General features: G+C 45.3%; 1 protein-coding gene across 3 annotated transcripts in view; it reads right to left on the bottom strand.

The window, feature by feature from the left end:
- Window positions 1-21,358, bottom strand: part of frmd4a (FERM domain containing 4A) — a 397,798-nt gene that overhangs the window by 353,855 nt on the left and 22,585 nt on the right. For 2 of the 3 annotated variants that reach the window (XM_060842608.1, XM_060842609.1), the window contains exon 1: window positions 12,065-12,227. The exons of the other annotated variant lie outside the window; for it this stretch is intronic. In XM_060842608.1, coding sequence (XP_060698591.1) covers window positions 12,065-12,223 — 159 coding nt within the window. In that variant the 5' untranslated portion in view covers window positions 12,224-12,227. Of the gene's footprint in view, window positions 1-12,064; window positions 12,228-21,358 lie in introns of those variants that run through there. 3 annotated transcript variants of the gene reach the window in all.

Below are 21,358 nucleotides of genomic sequence, written 5' to 3'. Positions count from 1 at the left end.
CCAGGCCTACATCATTGTCATTGACTCTTAAGTACCTTTTGAACTGGCTGTGTGAGCCACTCATAGCAGCAATAATTCCTGATCTCACCAGCAACGGTCACACACTGGGAATGATTAACAATGGCAGAATTTTCCCTATTGTATGAGCCCCATATAACATTCCCTGCTGGGAAGGAATTTAATGAGGATGGTAATGGCTTCAACATCCTCTAACCAATCATGTATGTCTCCTACCGGTACTTCTTCATGGTTCATACTCACACAGGGATCAAAGTGACCCCATACAGAAGCCATTCTGATCTCTGAGTCCCCGTGACTGGCAGAAGGAACCTTGCCACATGGCTCACAGCTTTGCGGGGGGGGACATCTCATTGTTGCACTCCCAGCTGGACAGAAATCTCACCCCAGGGAGTTACGGACCAAAGACAGCACCAACCCTGCATAGTGGATACTGACCAGTCATAGACCTGGATTTGTTCGCCGTTTGATCCCTAGAGGAAAGTAAGTGAGGGTGGGATGTGGGGAGAGAAGGGTTAATGTTATGGTCTCAGCTGCTGGTTATACTGGCCAGGTCACATCCCAGGATGATACTCCACAGGTTTAGTTTCTGCACTTGGCTACCATGATGGTTAATTACTAAAATATATTCACATAATACTGCAACTGTCCTTTAAAGAAAAACCCAAGTTTATTACACAAAAGAAAAAGAAGCTGTACATATGACAGTTTAAAAATATCTTAATATTAACATCAAAACAAAGTTTTAGGCTTTTTTTTCTTGGCAATATCCATTACAGATACTCAAACCCATAGAAATATCACTCCTATCTCAATTCTGTAATTTCCTACCTAACTAACTCGGTCCTGTTTTCCTTCTGGGATTTAATTAGACATTTTTCAACTTCTTTCTCATTCTGCTATTTGGTCTGCTGGTCTAAACATACATTTAATTCTGATAAGTTGAAAACTCGATTCAAGCTCTCACAGTTTAAAGGCTTCATAAACTAAAATCCCTCTGTTAGGAGGGATATCTCCTCACTGAACCAAAACTGGGAGGACACAGAATTGTATCAATCTACAAGGTTTTCTCTGGAAACATTCCCCAAATCCCAGTGATCCTGGAACTCAGAATTTAAAAAAAGGAGAATTTATTGCTTTCAGCCTGGGAATTCTCCACGCATCTGCTAGTGAAAACAAATCCAAACCAGGATGGTTTGCATCTGATGTCCATTCCCAATCCACCAACCTCCACCCCAGCACACAGGCACCAAAACACACACATGAGAAACACGGAGCTGCTGGAACAGAGGGGTGTGCAGTATGTTCACCAACAGCTGCTAACTCCTGCAAGGTTTTGGATGAACTGGATTGAAGTCTGTGAGAGATTAAACTGGGTTACAGTGGAATCCACACTGACAAATGGAACAAATCAGCACAGGAAATCTGAGACTCCCGATCAACAACATGAACCTACATTTACATAGCACCCTGATTTCCAACCATGCTCTCATGAGCTCACCTGCAACTCTACTTCAAGTCCCAATCAGTTCTGGTCACTGTAGTGCCACACTTCCTTCCCTTTATTCATTCATGGAATGAAGGTGTCGCTGGCTAGGTATCATTGCCCTAATTGCCCAGGGGGCAGTTATGAGTCAACTACATTGCTGTGGGTCTGGAGTCACATGTGGGCCAGAACAGGTAAGGATGGCCGTTTCCTTCCCTAAAGGACATTAGTGAACCAGATGGATTTTTCTGACAATCAGCAATGGATTCACAGTCAGCATTAGACTCTTAATTCCAGATATTTATTGAATTCAAATTCCATCATCTGCCATTGCAGGATTCAAACCCCAGAACATGACCTGGGTCTCTGGATTAACAGTCCATGGATAATACCACTCGGCCATCACATGCCTTACATTCAGCACAGATTGTTCTGCTATAACACACATTCCTTACTGCAAATTCGCTACATGATTGATGAATTATGGACACAGGTTCTAAAGCCTGAATTGTTAAAGTGTATATTGGTTATAACGCCATTCCAGTCCCATGTGTTTAAACTGTGCTGCTATTACATGATTTTCTTACAACGCGCGGTTGCACGAGAACGGTATGCAGTAGAATATAACAAGTCAGGTACAAAACTAAGCCAAAATGCCATCCAGTTTGTTCACTTTGCAACTAAGTTGATGTGATAGACCCATATTCATTTCGTGCTGCACTGGTCAAACTCATGTTCCATTGAGTACAAAGAACTGCCTGTTTGCTTTCTGAAAGGTTTGAGCATTTCTGCACTCATCTGTTTTATACCAACCTCGAGAGTTTAATTACTTGCTGTGGAGTGATTTGTGGCTGCCTGAATATTCCCTGTTTCTTCAGTACAAAGAGCTCCACCATATACCGCTGCACAGTCCTGGCTGCCACAGACATGTCTAGCACCAAGTCCACAACTTGTTTGACGAGGCTTCAAGCGACCTCAGGATAACTGCAGGAGATGTAATGAAATTGTCTTTCACTCCGTGATATTTGAGAATCAGCCCCTGATGCTTTCTCGAAATTTTAATAAAGTGAAATCATTTTCCTGCACTGAAAATGAGGCCACAGGAACATATGTCTTCATATCGTTACTGTGACAGACGCAGCAATACAACTTACACACACACATTCCTCTCCACTTCACTGAGGGAAATAACTCACTTGGGCAACATTAGCTCTTAACAGATTCATTTTTTAAACTTTTTAACATTCATTCAGGGGATGTGGGTATCGCTGGCTGGGCCCAGCATTTACTGCCCGTGCCTATTTGCCCTGGAGCAGGTAGTGGGGATCTGCCTTTATGAACTGCTGCAGTGGAGGGTATTTGGGAACAAGGTCCGGGATTTTACTGCAGCAACTATGAAAGAACACTGTCCTCACAGGATGGTGAGTGGTTCACTGAAACCTGGAATCAAACACTTTAGACAGTCCGTTCAGCCCATCAAGCCTACACCACAAAAAATACACCACTTGCCTACTTTCCTGCACTAGACCCATAGTCTTGAATGTTACGCTCATCCAAGCCCTTCAAAGTTGTGAGGTTTCCCTCCTTGACTGCCCTCCCAGTCATACAATCATAGAGATGTACAGGGCACAAATAGACCCTTCTGTCCAACTTGTCCATATCTCAACCTAATCTAGTCCCACCTGCCAGCACCCGGCCTATATTCCCCCAAACCCTTCCTATTCATATACCCATCCAAATGCTTTTTAAATGTTGCAATTGTACCAGCCTCCACCACATCCTCTGGCAGCTCATTCCATACACGTACCACTCTCTGCGTGAAGAAGTTGCCCCGTAGGTCTCTTTTATATCTTTCCCCTCTCACCCTGAACTCCCCTACTCCAGGGAAAAGACTTTGCCTATTTACCCTATCCAAGCCCCTCATGAATTTATAAACCTCTATAAGGTTACCCCTCAGCCTCCGATGCTCCAGGGAAAACAGCCCCAGCTTATTCAGCCTCTCCCTATAGCTCAAATCCTCCAACCCTGGCAACATCATTGTAAATCTTTTCTGAACCCTTTCAAGTTTCACAACATCTTTCCAATAGGAAGGAGACCAGAATTGCCTGTAATTTTCCAACAGTGGCCTAACCCGATGAGTCTGTACAGCCGCAACATGACCTCCCAACTCCTGTACTCAATACTCTGACCAAGAAAGGAAAGCATAAAGGCAGTGCAATCCAGACGCCCACCACAGTCTGGGTGGAAATATTTTTCCTCAAAACCCCTCTAAACCTCCGGGCTATCACTTTAAAATTATACACAGAGCCATCAAGTAATACAGCTCAGAGACTGGCCCTTTGACCCAAACTGGCCATGCCGACCAAAATGTCCATCCACGCTAACCCCATTTCCCTGCACTTGGCACATATCCTTCTAAATCTTTCCTATCCATGTGTTTGTCCAAATGCCTTTTAAAGGTTGTGGATGTACCCACCTCAACCACTTCCTCTGGCCACTCATTCCATATGTGTACCACCCTCTGTGTAAAAAAGTTGGGCCTAAGGTTCCCTTTTATTCTTTTCTCTCTAACCCTAAACTGGTGCCCTCTGTCCTCGATTCCTCAACCCTGGGAAAAAGACTGAGACCCTATCCATGCCTCTCATGGTCTTATACACTTCTATAAGATTTCCCCTCTGTCTCCTACGCTCTAAAGAAAAAAGTCCTAGCTTGTCCAACCTCTCCCTATAACTCAGACTGTTGAGTCCTGGCAACATCCCTATAAATTTCTTCTGCACTCTTTTCAGTTTAGTAACATCCTTCTTATAGTAAGGTGACCAATACTGAACACAATACTCGAAATGCGGCCTCACCATTGTCTGGACAACTGCAACATAGCTTCCCCTTGTTACTGATCCTGTGACTAAGGGGAACAGTTGCCTTCTATCCACCCTGCCCATGCCCCTCATAATATTATAACCCCTATCAAGTCCTCTCTCAGCCTCTCTGCTCCAAAGAAAATAACCCCTCTGATGTAGAGTCAGCTAGACTCAAAACGTTAGCTTGCTCTCTCTCCATGAATGCTGCCTGGCCTGTTGTGATCTCCAGCACTTTTTGTTTCCAGTACACGGCTTATCCAGTCACTCTCCATCGCTGAAATGTTCCATCTCAGGCAACATCCTGGTGCATCCCCTCTGCACCCCCTCCAATGCAATCTCATCCTTCCTATAGTGTAGAGTTGGGTGAGGAATTTACAGATGGTGGTGTTCCCATCTTCAGTGGACATCAACATGTGTTAAATGAAGGCAGGCCCCATGCATCAGACGAGGAATGCAGGGCAGTCAGTTACATGGGGAACATTAGATTACAAGGAATGTCTGCTCCATATCGAACTTGCCGTTGGTAGTGATTTTCTCCTTGACCTCTCACAATCCATTAACCAGCTGTTGATGTGCCTGCACTACACCGTCCCCATTACAAATTATCTCCACAGGAATCCAACCTTGCCAAAGGGCAGGGAAAGAAGATATTTTTAAAAAGGACAGTCATTAAGAGGCAAGGGTAGCAAAAAAAAACAAGGGAAGAACAAATACTATTGAAATACATGTAAAGTATGATGTTTTCCTGGGCAAAGATTCATTCAGATTCCTGTGAAAAGCCCACTGTCAGCAGCTGCAAGGAAGATTGTGGGTTGGTCTGTGAAAAAAAGTTGATCCACAGAGTCTTTGTTTAGCTGGAGATGGTCAGACGCAACAAGAAGTTTTGATATTCGCCTGAATGCTGTAATAAAGAAAGATGATGCAGTCTAATTTCCTGCCTCCAGTTTACTGGCAATAAAAGTTTGTGTGTGTGTGATAGAAAGTGTGTATATGTGTATTCAGTGAGTGTGTGTGTGTGTGTGTGTGTAAGTGCATGTGAGAGTGTGTGTGTGAAAGAGTGTGAGAATCTATGTGAGAGACAGTGTGTATGTGACAGAGAGTGTGTGTTTGAGAGAGAGTGTGTGTATGTGTTTGTCAGAGAGACAGAGAGAATGTGTGTGAGTGTGTGCGTAAGACAGAGGGAGTGTGTGTGAGAGACTGTGTGTGTGTGTGTATGTGAGTGTGTGCATGAGAGGGTGTGTGTATGAGTGTGTGTTAGAGTGAGGGAGTGTGTGTGAGAGGGACAGACAGAATGTGAGTGTGTGTGAGAGAGAGAGAGACAGTTTGCGTGTGTGTGTGTGTGAGAGACAGTGTGTGTGCATGATAGAGAGTGTGTATATGCATTACAGAAAGAGTGTGTGTTTGAGAGAGAGAGTGTGTGTGTGTGTTTGTGTGTGTGTGAGAGAGGGGGTGTGTATGTTTGAGAGAGTGAGAGAGAGGACGTATGTATGTTGTGTGAGAGTGGGAGTGTGTGTGTGTGTGACAGAGTGTGTGCGTGATTGAGACAGAGTGTGTGTATGTGCGAGAGAGAGAGAGCATGTGTAAGTGTGTGTGTTTATGAGAGAGGGACAGAGAGAATGTCTGTGTGTGTCAGAGAGAGAGAGTTTATGTGTATGTGACAGAGTGCGTGCTTGACAGAGAGAGTGTGTGAGACAGAGCGAGAACATGTAAGCGTGCGTGTTAGAGAGTGAGTTTGTGTGTGTGTGTGTGAGTGAGTGACAGAGTGTGTGCGTGATAGCGAGAGAGTGTGTGTATGTGTATGAGTGAGACAGCATGTATAAGTGTGTGTGTTTGAGAGAGAGTGTGTGTGTGTGTGTTTGAGAGTGTGTGTGAGAGAGGGAGTGTGTGTTTTTGAGAGAGTGAGAGTTTGTGTGTGAGAGTTTGTGTGTGTGCGTGTGTGTTGTGTGACACAAAGTGTGTGTGCGCGCGTGTATTGTGTGAGACAAAGTGTGTGCGTGCGCGTGTGTTTGAGAGTGTGTGTGTGCGTGTGTGTTTGAGTGAGAGAGAGTGTGTCTGTGTATGTGTGAGAGTGTGTGTGTGAGAGAGTGAAAGACAGAGAATGTGTCTGTGTGAGAGAGTTTGGATGTGTTTGTTGTGTGTGCGCATGTGTGTGTGTGATAGAGAGACAGTGTGTGTGTTTGAAAGAGCAAGAGAGAGTGTGTTTGTGTGTGTGTAAAATGAAAGTTGTGGAACTAATAAAGGTTCACGGAAGTGTTATATTGCAGAAGGATGCCATTTAGCCCATCTTGCTGGATCGGCTTGTTAAATCTGCTTCATGGTGGCTCAGTGGTTAGCACTGCTGCCTCACAGCACCAGGGTCCTGGGTTCAATCCTGGCCTCAGGTGACTGTCTGTGTGGAGTTTGCACATTCTCCCTGTGTCTGCATGGATTTCCTGCCACAGGCTAGGTGGATTGGCCATGCTAAATTGCCCATAGTGTTAGGTGCATCAATCAGGGTAAATGTAGGGGAATGGGTCTGGGTGGGTTACTCTTCAGAGGGTTGGTGTGGACTTGTTGGGCCGAAGGGTTTGTTTCCACACTGTAGGGAATCTAATAATTAGCTCATGTCACTCGTCTGCCTTTCCATCCCCATACCCATTAAAACAGAGCAAGGCCCTTCCCACAGGTTCTGGTGCTGCAAAATATTCTTTGCAGAAAACCAGACAATTGGAAACATATACAAGGTCATCGAAATCAGGCCAAGTCTGACCAGTTTATACTCAGCAATCAATATTGAAGGAGGTGCAAAATTTGTAAATAATTACAAATCTCAGAATTTCAGTTCTGATGAGAAACAACACATTTTGTTGAAGCATATCATCACACACCGATCAGGACAGTTCACAAGAATAGCAAATTAATAAGAATACGTTTCTACTCCATGACAGGACAGTATTGCAGGTTGATGCGTGGACTCTGACTGGTGTATGCACTATCACTGAGAATGCACCCACACACACACTGATTTACAATTAACTGCCAGGATTTATTTAAATTTGAAACCGGATAGGATCATATTGATTGGTCAAGTCACTGACCTGAGAAATCAATCAGCAAACGGCAATCACCTATTTTGTTGAGTTCAAACAAATGCAGTTTCGGCCTGAGGATGATCTTATTTTGTACAACGATTAAAGAGATCATTTCTGAACTCATTCAGAAAACACATATGTTACATATCTTCCATGTTATAGCCGCTGTTTCCTGAACAAACCTTCCTAAATGTTGACTGTTTTAATGCAGGATTTGTTCTTTTGTTTTATTAATGCATGAGATGTTTGATGGGTGGGCCATGCCCATCCCTAATTTGCTCAGATGGCTGTTAAAAATCAACCACGTTGCTGCGGGTCTGGAGTGTGGGCCAGACCAGTTAAGGATGACAGTTTTCTTCCCTAAAGGGCATTTAGTGAACCAGATGGATTTTCCCCAATTTGTGCTCGCTATTAGACTCTTAACTCCATATTTTTATTGAGTTTAAAGTCCATTCAAATTCAAATCTAGGTCCACAGAATATGACCTGTCTTTGGATTAGCAAGTCATGAAGGGTCACTGGATCTGAAACGCTAACTCGGATTTGTCTCCACGGATGCTATCAGACCTGCTGAGCTTTTCCAGCATTTCTGTTTCTGTTTCTGATTTCCAGCACCTGCAGTTCTTTGTTTTTCCTCTCGGGATTAACAGTCTAACAATAATACCAGTATGCCATCACCTCTGTCCTTTCTGTCCCAGAAGCCCCAGATCTTACTGATCCAGATTATAACTCCATTCCTGCCATTTAAAACAGCATGCTTCGGAAAATCAGTGGGACGCTATAACATTGTGTACGTTATCCAGACCTTACCAAACAGGCTTTTAAAGTTTGCGTGACAGGATCTAATGATCCAGCCACATAATTAAACTGCTTTATATATTTGGAGTTGACTTCACTCACTGAACATTTTGCACTGGTGGTGAACTCTGTGAATCTTGTTATTTCCCACATTTTGAACTATAATAGCTTCCATCCTCTGTAACTATTCCCACTTGCAGTCAGAACCTGCTGAAACTCCCACTAGCCCAGAAACAAAGCACCACTCCATCCGTTCCCATTTAAAATGCCTTAAAGCCAAACCTTACTTCAACTATCTGATTTGGACATCAATCTGTGACTTTTTTTTCAGTCCAGCTGTCTTTATTGAAACAATATCGCAAGTGCTTTCCAAAAACTAGTTCAGAGAGTTAATACTCTGCATTTAAAATGTATTTTGCTATTTCTCTGGTTTGCTATTCACATGAACAAACATTTCGTTCTGACACTAGAACTAAATCACCCAGTTGGTGTTAAACCAATCAAAAACCTGTCCACCATCTACAAGGCCCAAGCCAGGAGTGTGATGGAATATTCCCCACTTGCCCTGGATGGGGGCAGCTCCAACAACACTCAAGAAGCTTGACACCATCCAGGACAAAGCAGCTCACTTGATTGGCACCACATCCACAAACACACGCTCTCTTCATCAGCGATGCTCAGTAGCTGCAGTGTGTACTATCTACACGATACACTGCAGAAATTCACCGAAGATCTTTAGATAGCATCTTCCAAACCCACGAACACTCCCATGAAGAACGACAAGAGCAGCAGATACATGGGAACACCACCCCCTGCTAGTTCCCCTCCACTCACCATCCCGACTTGGAAAGATATCGCTTTTCCTTCACCGTCACTGGGTAAAAATCCTGGAATTCCCTCCCTAAGGACATTGTGGGTTTACCTACAGCACATGGACTGCAACATGGTTCAAGAAGGCAGCTCACCCCCACCTTCACAGGGTCATCATAAAACTGAACGTGACACGAGTCACTGTGGTAGACGATCCAAAGCTTGGGCAATGAGGTGGATTTTAACAATCAGCTTGTGAAGGATCAGACAGGTTTGGGAAGTATGGAACATAAGGGTGTGGCTGCTCAAGAAGCAACAATTAACAAAAAGACTTGAAGATGCTCGCGAGGCCAGACCCAGAGCAGTGCAGAGATCAGGGAGGGTGATCGAGGAAGAGGGGGCATGACATAACACTGAATCCAGCCGTGACTGAAGGAATGGAAGCCTCCTCTCTCTCTCTGTACGTCTAAGATGGGATCGGAGTGGTGGGGGTACACTGTCCACTAGACTGAGGTTCCATACCCCTATTGCTGAGCAGCAGCATAAAGCAAACAGTGTGAACTGGCCTGCTCGAGGTGAGGAGCAGCTGAGAGTCAGCAACGGGGACAGAACAGAGATAACATCCACCAATAGTATGTGGACCCGAGAGGATATGGCCCATGGACAGTGCATGGAGTTCACTGCTGGCTATAACATTGTTCCTTTCACTGCCATCAGCATCCTGCATCTGCGCCTGTTGGGAGATCCACTCTCAGGGTGGCACTTGGCTGTGCTGCCCCATCCACCCCCGTAACTCAGTTGGGACGCTCCCCCATCAACCCCGTGATATCCACTATCCAACAACACCAAGGTCAGGCTCTCCTCCTGCTGCTCTCCTCCTGCTGGCTGGCACTCTACCCTCAGAAACCATCCCCGGAGCATCTCAGCTTTGATCAAACACCCAAAATACTGACATTTTCTTTTGTAGATGATTGTTTTTCAGAGCTCGTTTTGCTCTTGCAAATTCAAACATCTCTTCATTTGTCTCAGGAATGCAGAATTTTAAGCAAATGTCTTAGCATTCAAATTTCAAAAATCTCTGCTTCCTTCCACAGATCATAGAATCACTGAATCGCTACAGTGTGGAAGCAGACTTTTCAGCCCATCAAGTCCACACCGACCCTCTGAACAGCATCCCACCCAGACCCACAGCCCTACTCTATTACTATATCCCTATATTTCCCATGGCTAATCCACCTAGCCTACACATCCCTGAACACCACTGGCAATTTGGCTTGACAAATCCACCCAACCTGCACATCCTTGGACTGGGGGAGGTACATGGACCACCCGGAAGAACCCCACACAGACACGGGGAGAATGTGCAAACTTCACACAGTCACCTGAGGGTAGAACTGAACCCCGGTCCTTGGTGCTCTGAGGCAGCAGGGGTAAACACTGGGATCTTACTGTCTACATTTCTGATATTCTCAGGAGAATCTACAGGTTCTTCACTTGTTTCAGCTTGATTAGAAGAAAAACAAAGACTTGCAAATGTGGAACTATGAAGACCAGGTGTAAGGTTATCATTTGAACAAAGTCAGCTGCTCAGCAGAATACCCACCAGTGGATGAGAAACCTATTTGCTTCTATTGTATGGTGGATGAAGCTCTCACTTTGTGTTTCTGTGTTATCTATTCCTCTTTTGGGGACTATCTCCTGGATATCTTCAATGGAATTACTGTCAGTATTTTACAAGCATTGTATGTTTACCAGAGGTTCTATCTCAAATGAAAAAACAGCAGGTTCTGAACAAGAGACAACTGGGTTCAAAATGTTTTCTCCCCACAGATTCTACCAGACCTGCTGAGTTTCTCCAGCACTCAGTGTTATCCCACAAGGCACAGAAAACAGAGGACACAGAACCCAGTGTCCCTCCTATGGTTCGCTGCACCACACTTCGATTTGTCAATAATATTTCTAGATGTGTGGAGAACAATTCAGCTTAGGGCGCTGCTCCGAGTGCAGTGTATATAATCAGGGAGGTGCAAAGCTTCAAATGAAATAGAATCTAGGGCAGCACCCAGAGAACAGAGAGAGGACCTTGCTGTGCCTTTGTTCAGGATGTAAAGTGGCTGCAAATGAAACCCAATTTCAATCCAAAATCGTTCGCCTGGATTCAGCCAATTAACGTACATTCAGCCCCGCTCCGTGTGACTGAGGGGCTTGATGTCTGTTTCTTGGAAAACTCTTCAGAAAACTCGCGTCACAAAGACTTGAGTAGATGTTACTCTGGCCGATGCCTGTTCTGGCTAAACACGACGTGGTCCTAGCTTCCTACTGTTTACTCATCTCCAGCAGAGAGAAATATCCTTTCCTCGGGGAGAGAAATGCATACATGCTTCTCGCGGGCGGGGGTTTCAATCCATATTTTTCAAACACTCATGGGAAGTGGAGAGGAGCAGAAGTACTTGTCCTACTCCTAATGATCAGAAACAGCACCGTCCCATCCCAAAGCCATGGATCACAGCCCCTGTCCCAAGCCCCCATCTAAAGCATGGAGAAGGGTTACCCGCAGAGGTGTGATAGGTTCCGAAATCAGCTTTCTGCTGCTCTATTAACAACCCCCTTGGATTTGTGGTCAACAAAGAGTTGCACTACAGCCTGTCAACTTACTGAAACGGCTTAGCTTTCCGTGTGTATCTGATCACCGCTGGCCAGCTGGCTTTAAACTGGAGGAGGTGGATTCTGTTAAAGAGTGTATTTACATGCTAAAGTCCTTTACATTGCAGCAGAAACTAATTTCAAGACAATAAATGTAAAATAAACCCAAGCAGACTGTACCTTCAATAACACAGCCCCCTGCCTCAAACAAACTTTATGCAAGATATGCTATTTTTAATTCTTAAAACTCACTCCAGTTTCCTTTCAATAAATAAGAACCAGGGTATCCATGGCAGACGTTGTGCTGTGTTTATAATACACAGTCTTGATCTGAGAGCATAGCCAGCCACCAGAGTACCAGTACAAAGTGAATTTCCCCACCTGATAAACACCTCGAGAGACACACCATGGTCTCAGGAGCAGCTGGATTGCACGGAGATTACCAAAGCGCCAATTCCTCAGAGCTCGGGCTGTAAAGTTCCAGACCAGACTATCCCAGTTATAGAGCAAATCTTCAAAGCTGAACAGAACTGTCGCCATTGAATCAGCAAATGTAACCCCGTGGAGTTCAAAATGATTCTCTTGAGTGCTGCTGCCCCATCAACACTGCAAACTGAAAACCACACTCTCAGCCTTTTTTTTATGTTCGGTGCAATTCCTGGAGCCAAAGGAAGAGGGATGGAGCCAACAGAAATGTTTCTTCCTTCCCATAAGAAGGAGTGCTCCTCAGAGACCTCAGAATGTGCTGTCCAAAAAGGACCAAGCTCAGAGCAACTTCAGGTCCAGCAATACATCTTCACATTACACAGATGAGAAAAAGCCTTCATTCAAGTCTCTTGTGACAAACAAAGGGCTACTCCCAATGTTCACGTTGTTTTATTTTTGAATAGGATCAGCTGGTTGTTTGACTGCCAGAACTGTGTCTCGGGAAAAATTAACTCTCAGTGTTGTTTTTCTGCCAAAATTCCCTTGACATTCCATTTTGCTGCTTTGGGTCAATGGCCCAAAGTGCTGTGTATTATATACACTGAGCCCCAGTAAAACAGGGCCATCTGAATAATCTCGTTACAAGATAACCATAAAATGACATATTGCTTTCACTGTTAAGAGGTTACAGCTCTGTTGATGAAACTAATTCCTTAATTGCATTCACTTATAATCTGCTTCCTGTTCCTGCCAGCCAATCAATTTTGACATTTCCTAAAATATTGAAATGGCCATGAAATGTTACATAGAATAGTTTAGTTTCAGCTTCTGGTTTTCTGAGTTTTCAGAAGCCAGTGACCGTGTTCAGAAGTGGAATTTGATGTAACACCTCATGGTCATTTCAATATTTTGGGAAATGTCAAAACTGATGGGCTGACAGAATTCCACTTCTGAACACGGTCACTGGCTTCAAAAACTAAGATAACCAGAAGTTAAAACTAAACTATTCTGTTCCACCCACATCCTGTGGTAGACAGCAGATTTAGAGTGGTGCTGGAAAAGCACAGCAGGTCAGGCAGCATCTGAGGAGCAGGAAAATCAACATTTCGGGCAAAAGCCCTTCATCAGGAAGGACTTTTGCCCAAAATGTTGATTTTCCTGCTCCTCAGATGCTGCCTGACCTGCTTTGCTTTTCCAGCACCACTCTAATCTTGACTCTAATCTCCAGCATCTGCAGTACCCACTTACGCCTAGAAAGCAGATTTAGACAAGGGAGGATTTTCTCTTGTGAAAATAAAGTTGACCTGTGCATGAGACAGTCAGTATTATCTGGTGATCAATTGTCAATATGTTTTGCCGTGGAGACTATGCAGTGTGCAATTTTCCAAGTGTATGTGCACTGCTTACTGAAGGTTTTTTTTTAATCATAGTGTCATAAACCAATTATGATTTCCAATTAAAACTTTAATCTTTTTGCATGCAATTATTTGTCTGCAGCAACAATGATTTCCAAGAGGTAAATATTAATCCTACCACCAGTGATTAATAAAAGAGAAGATTTGTACAGCGCCATTAGCAGCTATAACACCTTCCAAAGCATTTCACACTCAGTGAACTGTGGTGGTGTAGCAAAACCAACTTGTACATTGCAATTCCCACCAACAAGATGACCAGTGGATCTAGTTTTGTTATAAAAACCGAAAGAACTGCAGATGCTGTAAATCAGAAACAAAAACAAAAACAGAAAATCTCAGCAGGCCTGGCAGCATCTGTGGAGAGAGATGAGAGTTAACATTCTGTGTCACCTGGAACGTTACCTCTGATCTCAAGTTAATGTTTCAGGTGACCCAAAATGTGAACTCTCATTTCTCTCCACAGATGCTGCCAGGCCTGCTTAGATTTTCCAGCAATTTCTGTTTTTGTGTTTCCATTTTTTATAGGTTTTAATGAAACAATAATACTGACCAGGATACTAGGGAACTACTCCACCTCTCTTCATCAGGGAAGTGACCATGCGACCTTTCACATTCACCTGAGTGAGCTCAGTTTGCATCCTATCTCCACACTGTACTCTGCAGTCCAGTTTGAATTGTGTGCTCAGCCCTCTGAAACTGTATTCAAACCCTGTGTACTGTGGTAATAGACCCCTCCGCCCTGGGGAAAAAAGCCTCATATAATCCACTCTCCCCATGCTATTCACAATCTTATAAACTTCTATCAGGTTGGCCGGACCTCCTGCGTTCCAGTGAAAACAAACCCAGTCAATCCAACCTTTTCTCATTGCTAAAATCTCCCTTGCCAGCTAATATCCTGGTAAACCATTTCTGTACCTTCTCCAAAGCATTCATATCCTTCTGATAGTGGGCTGACCAGAACTGTACGCAATATTCCAAGTGTGGCCTAACTACAGCTATAGAGTCATAGAGATGTACAGCACAGTCCAACCAATCCATGCCGACCAGATATCCCAGCCCAATCTAGTCCCACCTGCCAGCACCCGGCCCATTTCCCTCCAAAACCTTCCTATTCATATACCCATCCAAATGCCTCTTAAATGTTGCAACTTGTCTATTATGATACTCAATCCCCCTTCCAATGAGGCAAGCATTCCATAGGCCTTTTCTTTCTGGTTTCTTCTCAATTCCCGACTGGATTTCTTGCATCTTATCCTTTGGGAATGGCTGAGGGTTTGATTCCTCTCCACAAGAGAAAACTGTTGACGGGCTTATGCCCGAAACGTTGACTCTCGGATGCTGCCTGACTTGTTGTGCTTTTCCAGCACCACACTGTTTGATAACAATCTCTTCATGTCTACTCTATCATCACCTCTCATCATTTTACAGAGCTCTGTTAGCTCACTTCTCAGCATCATCTTTTCAACAAAGGTGTGATCCAGTCTGTTCACTCTTTTCTAATCCATGTTGCCTCACAATGTTGATTGCCGTATGAGTCAACCAATGCCAGGAAAGCCTTAGGGTACAGTGTTGCCACCAATCTTCCTTCCTGCAATGAGCCTGTTTGGTAACAGGATAAACTCCCGGTGAATTGGAACAAGGAGAGGCACTTATAAACTCATCAACTTGACTTATCAAGAAAAGTTAAACCTTCATTTACTGGAGTTTAGAACAATAAAGGATGAATTGATTGGAACATACAAGGCAATGGGCCAAGTGCTGGAAAACAGGAGGGGAATAGTTAGCTGCTTGTTTTTGATTGGGCGGACTCGATGGGCTGAATGGCCTTTTCTGTGCTGCAGACCTCTATGACTCTCTTCTGAGGGGCCTTGACAAGTAGGTATTCAGAAGACGTTTCCACTGCAAGGGGTGTCTCAAACTAAGGTCAAAGGGAATCTTGTAAAGGAATGTCTTCTCCCAGAGGAGAGTGTATGTTTGGAATTCTCTACCCTGGAGAGTTGTGCAGGCGAGATCACCAAAAGTATGTGAAGAGGATGGAGATGGATTTTTGAAACGTTGGGGAGTTGAAGGCTATGAGGTACTGGCACCAAAGAGGAGTTGAGGCCTGGGGCATATCAGCCAAGGGCAGGGAAGAGTGAGGGGCTGAATGGCCTTACTCTGCTTTCATTTCTTATATCTGAGAAGTTTGGAACTCCCTTCTGTATAAGACAACCGATGTTGAGTCAATTGTTAAATTTTAAAGTGGAGACTGATAGGATTTTAGCCAGAAGTATCAAAGGTAGGTAGGGTAAAGATGAGTACACGGATTTAGCTCAGAAATTAGCCGTAATCTCACTGAATAGTGATGGAAACAAACTCGAAAGACTTAACACCTCCTTCTTCTCCTGTGATTTCCATCTGCATGTCACAGAGTAACTGCTTTGTATTAAGGATCATTCTGATCCAAGTCCGGCAATATCGATTCATTCTCCGCTACAGATCACTCCCACCAGACAGCAGCTTGATCTGTCCTACAACAGGTTATTACCTGTACAACCTCTGCACCTCACATCCAAACCATCACCACACTAAATGAAAGCACGAATCTCCCAAGTTGTACATCCAACTTTGACAGAATTCCCGTGCTCCCTTTTTACATGCTGCTGTCATTTTGACACATGGGAAACTTTAGAACAAAATGACCTCAAAGATGAACTGTTCAGGCTAAATGTTTTGAATGCTCCATCAGTGTATGTGCTTTTTCCAAAAAAAGAATCTGGTAACCCTGAAGCCAGAAGGTCCTGTGATATAAACAAATAATCCCTGAAAGTCTCTTAAACTGCTTAGATTGTACTATTCTGGGTATTCTCCCAAACCCTCAGCAGTGTCAGGCTGGGAGCTATTTCCAGACATACTTCCCAGTTACAGATGTCAGTCCATGAATATTTTCCAGTTATTCACAAGGAAATAACAGTCAAGGGTTGGCTGCAATTGGCAATCAGAATTGTTTTCAGACATAATAAAATTACAGTCAGTAAAAAGTAGCCAATTCAGGGACAATTGGAGTAGCAACAGAATTTCTGACTGAATACCTGCGTGAGGTAATGTGATTCGTTTTCATGTTGATATCTACCATCGTATTTGTTATTCAAAACTATTTCACTCTGTTATACCATAAGCTCTGTGAATCATTTCTGTTCATCCCTGGGCTCCGTGGTTAGCACTGCTGCCTCACAGCGCCAAGGACCCAGGTTTGATTCCACCCTCGGGTGAATGTCTGTGTGGAGCCTGCATATTCTCCCCGTGTCTGTGTGGATTTCTTCTGGGTGTTCCAGTTTCCTCCCACAGTCCAGGGATGTGCAGGCTGAGTGGAGTAGCCATGGGATATGCAGGGTTATGGGTGTAGGATGAGGTCTGGGTAGGATGGAGGGTCCCTACAGACTCAAATGGCCTCAGGGATTCTATGATTGTTCTCATTTGTAATTTTTGACAAAAGCTGATACAACACTTGTGGTGCTCAGTGTTGGAGAGCTGCTTGTAGAGATCCACTAGATGGTTGCTGGTGTCTTTAAGGAATCCATTCCAGGATGTGTGGTCTGCCCCATCGGTTGGGCAGCGGAGGGGTGGGATTGAGAGTTTGGAGTGAAGCTGTTGAGGTGGGGGGAGGAAATGGTTGTGCAGTCCCTTCAACACCTCAATTTCACCCCTGCATCTTCCTGAGGGGTTTGGTACCTTCCTGAATAAACCCCCTCTGTTTCAAAGGGGGTTTGTCAGTCCTGTGGAGTGGAGGCACAGGGGCTGACCTCTTCAGAGATGCTGACAGCACATTCCCAGTGTGCCTTCCAGGTCTTCCCGTGATGTTGGGGAGGGAGAGATTATTAGATTAGATTACTTACAGTGTGGAAACAGACCCTTCAGCCCAACAAGTCCACACTGACCCGCCAAAGCGCAACCCACCCATACCCCTACATTTACCCCTTCACCTAACACTACGGGCAATTTAGAATGGCCAATTCACCCTGACCTGCACATCTTTGGACTGTGGGAGGAAACCGGAGCACCCGGAGGAAACCCACGCAGACATGGGGAGAACGTGCAAACTCCACACAGTCTGTCGCCTGAGTCGGGAACTGAACCCGGGTCTCTGACGCTGTGAGGCAGCAGTGCTAACCACTGTGCCACCGTCCCGCTGTATCCAAGTTCTGAGTGGAAATGCCATTTGAGAGTCTGGGGTCAGCTGTTCTCAAACTGGCATTCACTGCCCAGCAGAGCCGGCTTTGGTGAATGGTGCCTTGTTTATTGGGCATGGCAGCTGGGTAGAGGATGCTGTAACTCAACCCCATTCTAGCCACTGGATTTGGAGGATGGTGGGAAGGTGCTGCTGGGCAGTACCTCCTGTGTTTTCAGGTGACTATTGAAGGATGTCCTGGATGCTGTACAGGAGCTAAAGAGAGCTGTTCATAGAATGGACAGTATGCAGCAGGTTAGAGGGTCGAGAGGACTGTTCCCGTGCTGTAATTTTCTTTGTTCGTTGTATTCTATTAATGGGAGCATTGTGGGGATGCTGAACCTGTACAATAATATTTCAACATTCGCTGGAGAATTCTGCACAGTTCTAGGTGACGCATTATCAGAAGGATATCATCGTCATAGAGTCATAGAGATGTACAGCACGGAAACAGACCCTTCGGTCCAACCCGTCCATGCCGACCAGATATCCCAACCCAATCTAGTCCCACTTGCCAGCCCCCGACCCATATCCCTCCAAACCCTTCCTATTCATATACCCATCCAAATGCCTCTTAAATGTTGCAATTGTACCTGCCTCCATCACATCCTCTGGCAGCTTATTCCATACACGTACCACGCTCTGTGTGAAAAAGTTGCCCCATGGGTCTCTTTTATATCTTTCCCCTCTCACCCTAAACCTATGCCCTCTAGTTCTGGTCTCACCGATCCCAGGGAAAAGACTTTGTCTATTTATCCTATCCATGCCCCTCATAATTTTGTAAACCTCTATAAGGTCACCCCTCAGCCTCCAACGCTCCGGGGAAAACAGCCCCAGCCTGTTCAGCCTCTCCCTATAGCTCAAATCCTCCAACCCTGGTAATATCCCTCCAAGTTTCACAACATCTTTCCGATAAGAAGGAGACCAGAATTGCACGCAATATTCCAACAGTGGCCTAACCAACACCCTGTACAGCCGCAACATGACCTTCCAACTCCTGTACTCAATACTCTGACCAATAAAGGAAAGCATACCAAACGCCTTCTTCACTATCCTATCTACCTGTGACTCCACTTTCAAGGAGCTAGAATCTGCACTCCAATCTCTCTTTGTTCAGCAACACTCCCTAGGACTCTATCATTAAGTGTATAAGTCCTGCGAAGATTTGCTTTCCCAAAATGCAGCACCTTGCACTTATCTGAATGAAACGTCTGCAACACAAATTCCTAGCCTGGCGAACAAGAATGGCTCCCGGGATGAGAATCTACCGTTAACAGGAGAGATTGAAGGGGTTGGGACTGTTCTCCTTGGTGAGGTCAAGTGATGAGGGGAGGCAGCTGCTGCTCGTATTACTGCTAAACTATTAACCCAGAAGTCCTTTCGGGAAGGAATCTGCCATCCTTACCTGGTCTGGCCTATATCTGACTCCAGACCCACAGCAACAGAGTTGACTCTTAACTGCCCTCTGGGTAATTAGGGATGGGCAATAAATGCTGGTCTAGCCAGCAACACCCTCATCCGTGAATGAATTTTTTAAAAGCCCAACGGAAGATTTGGGAGAATCTGCAAACTAATGAGGGGTCTGGAAAGCATGAATGGGGGAAACCTATCTCCCCCATGGAAAAGGTGCGAGAATTGAGAAAACACAGGTTTAAAGTAATTTGTAAAGAAGCAAATGCGATGTGAGAAAAAAACTTTTCATGGAATGTACTGCTGTATCTAAGGGAGTGGACAAATGCTCTGAATGAAATGATATCCTGGTGGGACACTCAGGGTGAATGATGAAAGCATCGTCCCTTTTTTTGGGAGAGACTTGACCTAGGGGAGACTTTGAAAATCAGGAGTCTACAATTCAAGCAGCAATGCCTGTGGGACTCTCTCTCCCTGACACAGTGGTTAGCACTGCTGCCTCACAGCACCAGAGACCCAGTATCGATTCCAGCCTTGGGTGACTGTCTGTGTGCAGTTTGCACACCCCCCCGTATCTGTGTGAGTGCCCAAAGATGTGCAGGTTAGGGTGGACTGGCTGTGGTAAGTTGTCTGTAGTAGGCAGGGTTAGCCTTGGGAAATGCAGGGTTAAGAGGACAGGGTAGGGGATGTTCTTCAGAGGATTGGTGCAGGCTCAATGGGCTGAATGGTCTGCTTCCATGCTGTAGGGATTGTATGATTCTGATTCAGTAACAGCAGAGGAAGTTGGGCCATGAAATATTCATAAAGCTGAATTGATTCTTGACTTGCAAAAGGTGTCCGACAGGAGAGGGATGAATGGAACTGGAGAATCCATCGGCAGATAAGCTGCAGCAGATTCGAAGGGCTGAAAGGCCAGCCCTTGCTCCTATGTACATGCACACAGGGCAAACAACAAGATTAACTTGGAACCTTGTTTTCCTGTGGCTCAGTTTCGGGTGTGCTGCTTTTTCTGCACACCGAGTCTCTGGCAAACCCCGGAATTGTTTCAAACTGTGAAGATCGAGGAAAAGCACAAAGGGAAAATGCTAGACCACCAATCAAACAGAGAGTGCACTCCCAGTCTCTCACTCACGGCACGGTTGACACAGGCTGACATGGGGAACACATACTAAGCACAGTTAGCAGCTGACCACAGGCTGCACCAACAATGTGCAAACTCTGCACTCGAGGGAATTAGACATTTCCTACCCTGGGGTCGGGAATCAAGACTTTGCATAATTAATTAACTGCTGTATAACAAGGATATTAACATTGCATTACCATCAAATTCACAGTCCAGTGCTACACTGTCACGGTGACAGTCCGATGCCGTACTGTGGGAGTGCTACACTGTCACGGAGACAGTCCGATGCTTTACTGTGGGAGTGCCGCACTGTCACGGTGACAGTCCAATGCCGTACTGTGGGAGTGCTACACTGTCACAGTGACAGTCCAATGCCGTACTGTGGGAGTGCTACACTGTCACAGTGACAGTCCAATGCCGTATTGTGGGAGTGCTACACTGTCACGGTGACAGTCCATTGCTGTACTGTGGGAATGCTATACTGTCACGGTGACTGTCCAATGCCGTACTGTGGGAGTGCTACACTGTCACGGTGACAGTCCATTGTCGTACTGTGGGAGTGCTACACTGTCACGGTGACAGTCCATTGCTGTACTGTGGGAGTGCTACACTGTCGCGGTGACAGTCCAATGCCGTACTGTGGGAGTGCTACACTGTCACAGTGCAAATCCAATGCTCTCCTGTGGGAGTGTAACACTGTCACCGTGACAGTCCAATGCCGTACTGTGGGATGTAACATTGCCACAGTGACAGTGCATTGCCGTATTGTGGGAGTGCCGCACTGTCACGGTGACAGTCCAATGCCGTACTGTGGGAGTGCAGCACTGTCACGGTGACAGTCCAATGTCGTACTGCGGGAGTGCCGCACTGTCACGGTGACAGTCCAATGCCGTACTGCGGGAGTGCCGCACTGTCACGGTGACAGTCCATTGCCGTAGTGTGGGAGTGCTACACTGTCTCGGTGACAGTCCATTGTCGTACTGTGGGAGTGCTACACTGTCACGGTGAGAGTCCATTGCCATACTGTGGGAATGCCGCACTGTCACGGTGACAGTCCATTGCCGTAGTGTGGGAGTGCTACACTGTCTCGGTGA

The sequence above is a fragment of the Hemiscyllium ocellatum genome, chromosome 23 (genome assembly GCF_020745735.1).
Source record: "Hemiscyllium ocellatum isolate sHemOce1 chromosome 23, sHemOce1.pat.X.cur, whole genome shotgun sequence".
Lineage (NCBI taxonomy): Eukaryota > Metazoa > Chordata > Chondrichthyes > Orectolobiformes > Hemiscylliidae > Hemiscyllium > Hemiscyllium ocellatum.
Note: the sequence above shows the minus strand (reverse complement) of the source record. Positions and strands in the feature narration are given on the sequence as shown.